This window comes from Onychostruthus taczanowskii, unplaced genomic scaffold (assembly GCF_017590055.1).
Source record: "Onychostruthus taczanowskii isolate IOZ18803 unplaced genomic scaffold, ASM1759005v1 scaffold69, whole genome shotgun sequence".
NCBI classification, from domain to species: Eukaryota; Metazoa; Chordata; class Aves; order Passeriformes; family Passeridae; genus Onychostruthus; species Onychostruthus taczanowskii.
Genome location: NW_024504676.1, coordinates 4393360 through 4404637, shown reverse-complemented (window position 1 = coordinate 4404637; position 11278 = coordinate 4393360). Strand labels below are relative to the sequence as shown.

Below are 11278 nucleotides of genomic sequence, written 5' to 3'. Positions count from 1 at the left end.
ATATAAGGAAAGTTTCCTTATATTGAGACTGTTTTCCACACGCAATTATTTTGCTAATGAAAAAATGACAGGATTAAGCAAGTTCTTGTTTTACTGTCAAATTGGTGGTGGCAGTGATGTTTTGAACATATCCAGTGCATTGAACATTTCACCTCTAATGTGAAGAGATTCAGGTGTAACAGAAGTGGAATTGACCTGTGATGTTGGCGGGAGGGTGGAAATTAATTTGTGAAAGTTCCAAAGTGCCACAGTGCAATAGTGGTACATTACTCTGCCCCATTTTGGAGCAGAGATTGTCCTCTGCCCTTGGCAATGCTAAGGTGGTGAGCAAGGGCTTACTTATCTCCCTTGCATAGTCAGGAAATCAGCTGTGCCATGGACAGACCTCTTTACCCAGGCAAAGTTTATCAGCTTGCTTAAAAAGGGCAAGATGAACACAATCACCCCTGAGAGTAAATGGAAGTTAATGAATGAAGAGCTAATGCAAAAATCTGAGATCTGTATCTCGGTTCATTCATGTCTTACCATTTTTATTCACACAGTCTTTTCAGTGGTTCCAAAACTCCTGCACTTCGTTCTTCCTCTTTGTGTGCTGGTCCAATATTATTCCTTTTCTTATCAGCTAGTGATCATAATTTGTGTATTATTTGTCTTTTTGCTTTTGGTTAGAATACCAAATTTGTTCAGTGAAGGCAGGTAAAAGTGTTTGAGCTGCTACAAATAGAAACCATTATAAAAACCTTGTAAGAATGATAATGAACTGGAGGAGGTTTTCATTTTCTTTTTTCTTCTTTTTCTAAGTGGCTTTTAGGTGTGTTGAACTTGATAAAGAGGAGATCCTGTTTGGCGGGTACTCTGCTGTTACAATTTCTGCAGGCTGTGGGAATGAGGGAGGGCATTGCAATTCTATATATAAAGCATCCAAGCTTGAAGAGGGCAGCCTAGAAAGTGGCAGCATTAGCACTGCCCTCTTGGAACGGAGGGGAGCGCTGAGAACACTGCCCAGGCAGGGCGTGCATCATGCTCCCAACACTGGTACTGCTCATCTTCTGCAGTTTCCTGCACTCTGCCGGTAAGTCCAAGGTGCCTGGGCTCCTCTTGGTCCATGGCTTGAAGAAAAATTGTAGTATGGCATCACTTGAGGTTCAGGTTTTGTTCTCCTTTCCCACAAACAGCAGAATTCAGTTTACACATTTTCTTCTCTTTTGCTTCATCTTAAAACACAACAGGTTATTTAATAAATACATGGCTGAAATAAAATAATTAATTCTTCACTATTTCAGAAAGTTGATGACTGTTTTGTTGGATTCTTCCCTAAAACTCATTCCCTAGTTACAGGGAATATTTTTAATGGACTTTTGTTGTATTTCCAAGTTGCCAAGTGCATTCATCTTTCAGATGTTCATGATCTGGTGTCCTAGTGATGTCATTGCAGATACATATTGTATATCTTCTGTGTAGAGTGATAATCAAAATCATTTTTCTTTTTTATGTGAACTGCAAAAAGCATTACGTATGAGCTATGTGATGACATTTCTTTTTTGAAGAATGATGTGATAGAAAGAATCCTGTGCTGGAAAACAAGCAAGTGGTTCTAGTCTAAAAATTTTACATGATTCTCAACGTATTCCTCCATATATTATTCAGTACAATCCTTCAGTCTTTCTAAGAAGTCTGTCTTACTTTTTTGATCCAACCCACCTGTATACCAGATGAATGTGTAATTTCTGAGAGATTTCATAGGTAAGTTCATTGGCTCTGTAGCTACTCAACTGCCTTGCTCATTATTCCTCCTGTCCTTTTATCAGTGGATTTTTGAGAATAAGTCTTTTTTGCCATGGTTTGGCACAGCTTCAGATTTTTTTTTAATCTCTTCTATATATTCTCTTTAACAACCAATTATTACAGTTAGAATTTCAAGAAAAGATTTCAACCTGCTAAAAAGCATACTTCACTTGCTTTAGGTGAAACAAAGTTAAATTTATTTCTTCTGTGTTGTGTTTACAGCATTTAATGAATCATGTAGTTCAAATTGCATGGGGACATTTATTGCTCTTAAATCACTGACTTAAACTGTAGCATGAAAATAATTAAAATGTAAGCAACTCAACCCTTTAGTAGACTCTCAGAGCCAATTTCTAACCTCAGCTGTATTGTTATAAATCAGGTGTAACTTCATTCACTGTATCAGCACCTGATACAGCAATATCAAGTAAGTACCTGAACGTGGGTCCTAACCCCAAGTTTTGCTGCCTGCAAGAGCAAAATCTTCATCTGCATGACTTCCTGTTTTTAGATAGTAGATGTATTGATATAAATACTTGCAATCAAATGGAAAATTGCTGTAGAGACTTACACAGACACAAGCTTTATATGTAAACTTGGCAATCCCAAATCAGAATTTTTTCTACAAAGGACTAAGTTGAATTTAAAGATAAAAACCCTAGAAGCAGGATCTAGAAAATTCTTACAGAGCAGTTTTCTTCTTTGGGATGTGTCAATATTTCAGGTCCTTGGAATGCCTCACAAGATTGGAGACTGTGAAAACAAACAGATTTCATTCTGTCAAGGAAACATTTGAAATCAGGCAATTTTTGGATGTTGATTTGTACATTCTTAAATTGAGCAACATGCAGGGTGCTCATTATTTTGAACTCTAGATCCAAGTGCTGTATCCTTAGAATGAGTCAGACCAAAGCTAGGACTTGATTCTCTTCTTCAAATTCTGTACCTTGGGTCTGTCTCTAGGTAGAAATGTAAATATTGATTGTAAGGACATATATTTGATTATTTGATGTGAAATCGGATGGAAAGTGATAACAAGAAAATCAGTAAACATGCTTGAGTAAAAAAAATCTGGAGAAGCTTGAAACCTGATTGAAACTGTTAGTTCTAGCCCTTTCTTAATAAGAGGTGCTGATTCATTGGTTAAATCAAGGCTTCACCCCTTTAGCTATTTCAAGAATCAAAACTGCATGGATCTTTTTGAGATGCTTGTGTACAGTCGTACTTTTTCTTATGAAGTATGTAACTACATACTTTTGATTTATGCTGTTCACATATTTATGTTTGCAAGAAACAAAGGGAAGTAAAAATTTCATACTGAAGAGAAATCATCATGTGCAACTGATAACTCATGGTACAGCTACAGCTTTACCAGAACTCTCAGTGTTAAGTTTAATTTTAGGCTTCTATCATTTGTTTTAAAGCTCTTGTCCTTTCCAGAACATCTGACATTTCAACATTTCTGTTTGTCTTCAATTAGAAGAGAAAAACGGAACTCTTTAGAAAACAGAGATTTTAAATTATTTCTGCAAGTTGGAAGTACAAAGATTTCATTTCAATGTTTTGTTTTAATTTGTTTATCTGATGTGAAATGCTTTGACTGAAGCCATTACAACATAAAATTGTATTTTCCCATAGGGATGTTTAATAGTAACCAGAGTATAGGAACACAATTACTTATTTCTTCATAGTAAATCATGTTCCCTGGTTTGTACTGCTGCCATGAACTAGACAGGCTGACCACACAGCAACTGCACTTCAATAGATATCGTTCTCAAGGAAGTTGGCCAGCTGGAGAAGAGTGGGAATTGGAAGTAAAACCTTCCTTTATCCAAGAAAAGCAAAACTCTGGTTAAAGTTCTACTGAGATAATTCAAAATAAGTATTTAATGTTATTTCTCAAAAGAAAACAGAATACTTGCAGTAATAGTAAAATGTCAGAAGAGAAGATTGCAGTACTTTAGAAATTTCATTTAACATTAGGACAGACTTTTAAATGAAAACATCTTAAATGATTGCAAAATACAACTTCTGCATAGCCATAGTACTTGCTACTTTAGAGTTAAGTGTGAGAAAAAGAATGTACATACTGAGAATAATTACAGTACTGTAATTAGTATAATAGTTTGATCTGACAGGATACTGGTTGGCAGATAGTCAGCAAATGCCTCTGTATTTGTTTTATTAGCTAGTCTTTGGGCAAAAAGTTAAAGTGGATTTCATATCCATAATTATTTTCAATCTAACCCTTCTACACCTCCACAAAATCCAGGATGATTATTATGCTCAAATTTAATCTAAAAACCAAACCTAAATTTTGTTTGCTGTGCTTAGATCCTTGAGTTTTAAAAGCTACCAAATGAGCTTTGTATACTGATTTGTCTGTTCTAATCGAAAATATTTGTCCATTAGACATTTTGCTTTACTTCAAGTCATGTAAACATGACTTGAAGTAATGTTTTAGGCATATTTTCAGTTCCTGAAGATCTAATATCCTTTGAAGGCAGCTGTTACACACTTCTAAATCCCATTCATGTAGTGTTTGAAGTTTAGGATTAAGCTGTAACAATTGGAAAACTGTAAAGCCAACAATAACAGATTATTGAACAAATGGAGGTAGCAAAATCCAGGCATTCAAAAAGGCAGCAGGAACTGTGGGCATGAAGAGTGTTAGCTGGAAAGCCACAAACTGACCGTTCCTTTTTGTGGTGTACTTACTGTGATGCACAGATCATTAGGAACTTGGAAGGAGCATGCTGGATTTTGGAAATACCTACTGAGTTGCAGGCCAACCCTGGAGGTTTTCTAAAACACTGGCAAAATCTCAAACAATTATTGGCCAGTGCTGACCAGTTCTAGACAGCAAGGCAGTGTGAGTAGGATTAAAATGATTTTGTGATGAGTGTGTCAGACAGCTTGGGAGTGGCTGAGATAAATGCCATTTTATGCTATTAGAACAATTATGAGGGGAGCACTTCTGTCACTGAATTTGCATCCTTGATTTATTTCCCTTATGCCTAAATATTCATTGTATACAATTCTACCAGAGTATTATTTTAGCTCTTAGAAACTTAGATTAGTTTATTCAAATAACATCTTCTTTCTGCAAGTACTGTTTCATAGAAGAATTGAGGTATAGACTGATGTGAATCTTGGAGATGTCTGGATCTGAGATCCAAAGCAAAAGGATGTGCTGAAACACTCAGTTCCAGAATTCCTTCTTGCGCTTTAACCTAGTCTGACATAAAAGGCAGAGCCTCACCTGTTTTCCTGCAGCCCTTGAGGGAGCACATGGCAAATACTACCTCACCTTCAGCAGCACAGCATGGAATTGGCTGAGAGTCTGCTACAGCTGGTGAGCTCCCTGGAGGCTTCCACTCACTGCAGTATCCAAGGAAGCAACAGCACCCTGCAGAGCTGTAGTGTATATATAGATATTTATGTGGATTTGGCCTGGCTTATTTGATGAAAAAACCTTCTGCCACAATATTTTCTATGTTGCAAAAGATCCTAAACATGTAGTAGAGAATTACATGGGTTCTACAAGATACTTGCTCCTGCTATCTAAGAAATGGCAGACATGAGAAATTTAAAAATGAGTAGCACGTTATTTGAAACGCCTCAGGTCTTTATTCCTGCATCTTTTTTTTACCTTTTTACCATCCAGCTATTGACTCTGGTGAAACGCCTCAGGTCTTTATTTCTTTATTCCTGCATCTTTTTTTTACCATCCAGCTATTGACTCTGAGAGCTCACTCCAGCAGTGCTGGAGGAAACGCTGGGTGAAAGAGCCTTTGGGTATGTGTGAGAACGTGGAGCAGTTCTGCTCATGCAGCAGGTCTGTGTTTGACATGGAAAAGGAACCACACTGCACTCAGCATTTGCTCAACTCTCCTGGGCTTCTCCTAACCAAAGCAGGCTTTGTGGAGAGGTGCGTGGAAGGGAGCAGGTGACAGCTTGCATCATTCTGCCTTAATGTGAACAGAAAAGCAGAAACTATGCCTGGGATTTCCTGCTCTTCCAGCTCCACATCCCACGGCTCTTGTGAAGAGCGCACAGGACAATACTTTCCCCATATTTTCACACTTTTGGCTATTCCTTCCATTACTTCTACCCAGATGGTGAAACAAGAACTCAAAATCATGAGGAAAGATTTATCCAACTTTTTTAACAGGAACATGGGATTTGAGTATGAAGTATAGGAGCTCTCATATTGCATAGGATTTCTGGCAAATTTTGAAAACATTTGTCTGATGCAGAAGAATTTTCTATTACCTAATTATGTAATTGGAATTATGTGATTTTCCATTATAATTGTCATTAATATTTGTGTAACAGAGCACAATTCCTATGTGCTGACTCTGCTTTGACCTGCAGCATGGTTAAAAGTAAATAAATATACAAATATTCAACTGCTTTTGCTCAGAGGATAACTTCATTGTGTTGTCTTTTTCCTTTCACAGCTTTTGAAGGAAATTATTGGTCCCCCATTCTTCTCCAAAAACAGAAAGAATCTCTGCAAAGAAGTAAGTGTCTGACCTGGTTTTTAATGTTTGCAGTCAAGTGTGAGTGACAACTCTATTCAGTATCAAGTCCATATTGCAGAAGGTACTGTACAAACCACATAATAAAAATAAGTCTTTGCCTCAAGGATCATATGTTTTGAAGCATTAAATTTTAAAAATTCTGAAAGAAGACTTTGCATGTAAAAATATTGTAAAATGAGTTGTCTCACTGTGGTAAGTTTTAAGCTAAATGGAAAGTGCTTTAGTGTGCCGTGCTGAGGTTTTGATGCCTAAGGATAGAAACTGTGAGCAGTTTAATAGCCTTCCATGTTTAGAAATATGCTATTGGGGTAATTTGTGTGATATGTTTGATTTTCATTCCTACATATTACTGCCTAATACTATCTAAAAATTTAGGATAAGGATTCTTTTGGTATTGCAAAATCCAGGAAACTAAATAAAGCTCATTCTCTATATAGATTATGTCTGTGAATGATTTTAAAGATTTCAGGTTAAAACAAACTTATATGCAAATGGACAATCAGAGTGTGGAATACTTCTTTCTCACCTTTATAGCCAGCAGCCAGAGTGGGGTCAGAACAGGACAGATCCCTGCTGCAGTGTTCAGCTGTGCCAGCTGCTGCCACTCTTCTGGTAGTTTACCAGCAGTTTTCCCTTAACTCCAAAGAATGGCTTGTGTGCATCCATCCAAATCTGTATGCAAAATTAACTCCAGCCACCTACTTACTGTAAATTTGTGCTAGTCCTTCTGAGTCTGAGAAATACAAATAGTGAGGTACTGCTATCTTACTTGTGTAAAACAATGTGCAATGCCAAAACAAACAAAAAAAAAGCATAGCTTTAAAATATATAAAATATTAGATATCAGAAGTATGGTTGGAAAGGCAGGTATCCTTAAAACGTTAACTCATAATGAAAATTTAATGGTAGATGTTGACTGCAGTTATTGCGGAATTTTCTGCTACAAAGAAATTTTGGTTCTGTTCAAAATGATGGTGGATAAGGACTTGCAAGACAGAGCACAAGGGAGGGGTAAGCAGAAAAATCTCAATAGCCTCACATAATTCCCTGAACTGAAAATAACTGGAGACTGAGAGAATGTCTCTGGAAGTATATATGCCTGATTTGATGGTAGTCTTCCCTTGGGCAGGCTATTAATGGTCACTGCTGGAAATAAAATACAGAGCTACAGCAACCTTTAGGCAGAACCAACACACTTTTTCACATGTCCTTTTTGACGAAATGTGAGGCACTGACTTCTAAATTTGAAGTTAATTCAATAGTCATCTAGTTTTCCATGTCCATGGCAAGAAGGAAAGAATGTCATCATGCTAACATGATATATGTTACGGGGTATGATGTTACTCTGCTACAGGAATACAGAAGCCTATGGCCCTTCTGAAAGCATAAGATTTTCACAAGACCCTTTCTAAAATAAGTAAAAATATCAGTCCTAATATTCTGATTTTTTTTTCTATCTTATTCTGTTTACAGACAATCTTCCTAGTAATTCATAATTTTAATGTTTTACACTAAAATATCGTGCTTTACTTCTGCATACCATTCAAAAGCAATTCTCTGTACTCCAAAGCTTTTTGCATGTCAGTGGTCAAATGAAATTCTTTATCCAGTCTGGGGAAAATGGGAGGTGTAGAACAAAAATAATTATATAAAATAAAAGTGTATTGGAATAATAATTTCTTTAGGTAGAAGAAACAGAATGCCTTGAATTAGAATTCTTATTCAGTATAAGCATGGAAAAGCTACATGAAGTTCATCCTTAAAGTAAAAAATAGTTGAAAGACTTTTAATCTGACAAAAAATTCTCTAATATTCAGGAACTCATCACTGTTTACTGTCTGCTCTTACAACATGAGAAACAGTAGAGCATGGATATAGACTAATTAAAAGAAAATCCCTAGATATTATTTAGTAAAAGCTGAACTCAAAAGACAAACACATTATCTGGATTTAAACTTCCTTGAGTTATTGACATTCCCATTTGTTGCTTTTCTTTGATAAGATTTAAATAAAAACAAATACAGTGACCGTGCTCCTGTATTTATTGAAAGGGGCACCTCTTGCACTCTGACCATTGTGCAGCCCTTGGCAATCATTCCTTGGCACACTCTGGGGTTTGGTGGTCAGTGTCATTCAGGCACAGTATATTAAACTAGCTGGACTTGGGCATGAAGGATCAATGATAACAATCAGCCAATTCCTATTTTCTAGTCAGACCTTCAGGACAGAACAGAAGTGTGGAAGAGGAGTACTTTTTGCCAACAGGTAACCGCTCATTGGGAAGCAGTATTTTCTGCATGACCTGGATAAAACCAGTAGCATTCTGCAGTTATTTGATCTCTCCTTTACAGTTACAAGAGATGTTTTGGCTTTAAAACAATAAATGTAAATTGCATGTAGACTTTGATAAACTTATCTGATACTTTGTAACTCTAAAATATATGCGAAGATACCTGAGTTTTGTATGATGCTGTAAGCAAAAATAATTAAAAAATGAAAGCAACAATCTAAGTGTGGAAATACAAAACTGAGGACATGATTTTAGGTACTTCAATAAAATTATCAGCTTCAGAGGGACTGTTCAAATGGTGTAAGTAGGTGCAGAACTATTTAACAGCAAGTGCTGGAGTTGTATCTCTTCTTTTTGGTCTCATTTCCACATCTGAAAATCTGTCTATTCAGATGAACATTCCAGACTTCTTAAAAGTCTGAATATTCTTTACTTCTTAAAAATTAAAACTTTTTAAAATAATCCATATATTTATAAAAATGTCTGGAACTTTGTCACATGAATACACAGCTGAGAGAGTGTGGAATTACAAGTTGGGCTTTGAAGACTGTCTTTGGCTATCTGGTGATTGACTGTGCAGTTAACCATGATACAGTAATGCCATAGCTTGGTAAATGTTGTGCCTGTGATCTTGCAGCTCTGTCCAGTAGCAAGCTGTCACCTTTGCAAACAGATTTAGCAGACTGAAATAAGAAGGTAAATCTTTTTATTACCCATAGGAGTTGAAAGGGCTATTACCAAGCTAGGAAGTTAGGGAATTCTCCTCCTTAAAGTAAATGAGAGTATTGCTCTCACTCCTAATATTGTTTCACTTCCTGATTCGAGATAAAATTTTGAGATTACAATAGAAAAAAAAAACCAAACAGAGAGCTAGAATGTTGTTTACGGAATTTATCTGAGCAGAAGCTTAATAGCTTGTCCTAGTATTTATATTTGAAATGCTAATCAGAATGAGCAAATATGCTAAATTCTTATTTCTTTTCTCTTTTATAGTTTTGAGCAAGGATTCCTGTTCTACCTGGGGAGGAGGGCATTTTTCAACCTTTGATAAATACCAGTATGACTTCACTGGGACTTGCAACTACATCTTTGCCACTGTATGTGATGAGACCAGCCCAGACTTCAACATTCAGTTCCGTCGTGGGCTGGACAAAAAAATTGCAAGGATCATTATTGAGCTTGGACCTTCTGTTGTCATTGTTGAGAAAGGCAGCATTTCTGTCAGGAGTGTTGGGTAAGATTCTGCCATGACTGGGGCATGAAGTGTTTAGAGAAGGCAGGGAGTTAGATATAACAGGCACAGGGAGTCATATAGCGGGTGCACTGACAACTGGTTTGTGTCAGAAATGAATTAACATATTACTAAAGGTAACACACTTAACTGGACTCTACTCCCATTGCTCCCCATCGAGAACTCACACTCCACAACATTCTCTTTATGGGTTTCTCTGATCTTGTCAGTTTGCAGTCATAATTCTTATATTAAAACACCACAGACTCTCCTCGGGATAATCAATGTTAGTTTCACTACACCAGCTTCATGGTTCTGGAAACATATTAGTGCATATAACTCTGCTCTAATGAAACCAAACTGACTGAAGACGCTGTGCAGATATTGTCAGTAGTAGAATCACTATGCATTTTTTGTGATCCTGCTATGAAACTGATCATGTGGATTTTCAGTCAACAGAAACTTGCATGTGTTTTGAAATGTCACAGTTAAAAAGGAAAAAAATTCTGTTTCATGTTGCTGCAAGTACTCAGACTGGGTGTATATCATATCAAAAATAAATAACTAATACCTGCATAATCTTGCTACAAGGTTGGTTTCTCTTCTCACCTTATTTCAGTGTCATTCAGTTGCCTTACACCAGCAATGGAATCCAAATAGCGCCTTATGGACGCAACATCCGCCTGGTAGCCAAGCTGATGGAGATGGAACTGGTGGTCATGTGGAACAATGATGACTACCTCATGGTTAGTAAAATGTTCTCGTAGAGCAGAGAAGAAAATTCTCAATGATTTACTGGAATGGCAAGGACTCCCTGAATTTAATGGATGCTTTTGCATGTATTTAATATTTTGATATTTAATCTTTTCCTGTTTTATCCATTCCTCTTGAAATAAACAACTTTGCATATTACTTTCCCTTGCAGCATTGGTAGTTAGCTAAAGCCATGAGTGCTGAGATTTGTGGATGACACATTTTAATCTTTCCTTAGGGTGTTCCAGCAGCTGCAATCTTTTTCTTAAGATATTTTTTTTAAGTTTTGTAGAACTTAATACTATATGCCATAGTTTAGTCTTTTTTATTGGGCTTCCCTGGGACTTCTTTTGGTTTCAGATATTGAGTTCTTCTACCAGTTTATATTTTCTTCCCTATTTCAGAATCTTTTTAGGTTTTCCCTTCAAAATCCCTAATACACTCAGTGTGACCTGTGATGATATTGCCACAAAAGACACTGAATTCTAAATTGTTTGATAAAACAAGGAGATGTAATAAATTGTCTGGGAGATTTATCAACATTATTATCACATATATAAGAGAAAATGCTACTCTGATGGGTAAATCTGACTATACAAAGAATATGATTTTATTTCTCTGATCTAAGATTTTCATAATAATTCATTGTAGCCAGTAGTAGTATTACAATTT

At 36.4% G+C, this 11278-nt stretch overlaps 1 protein-coding gene across 1 annotated transcript in view; it reads left to right on the top strand.

Annotated features, from left to right (window-relative positions):
- The first annotated feature begins 1020 nt into the window (after positions 1-1020).
- MUC6 (mucin 6, oligomeric mucus/gel-forming) overlaps positions 1021-11278 on the top strand; it is a 41593-nt gene continuing 31335 nt past the window's right edge. The window contains exons 1-4 of the mRNA XM_041421158.1: positions 1021-1072; positions 6249-6311; positions 9616-9856; positions 10473-10599. Of these exons, the coding sequence (XP_041277092.1) occupies positions 1021-1072; positions 6249-6311; positions 9616-9856; positions 10473-10599 (483 nt within the window). The remainder of the gene's footprint in view (positions 1073-6248; positions 6312-9615; positions 9857-10472; positions 10600-11278) is intronic.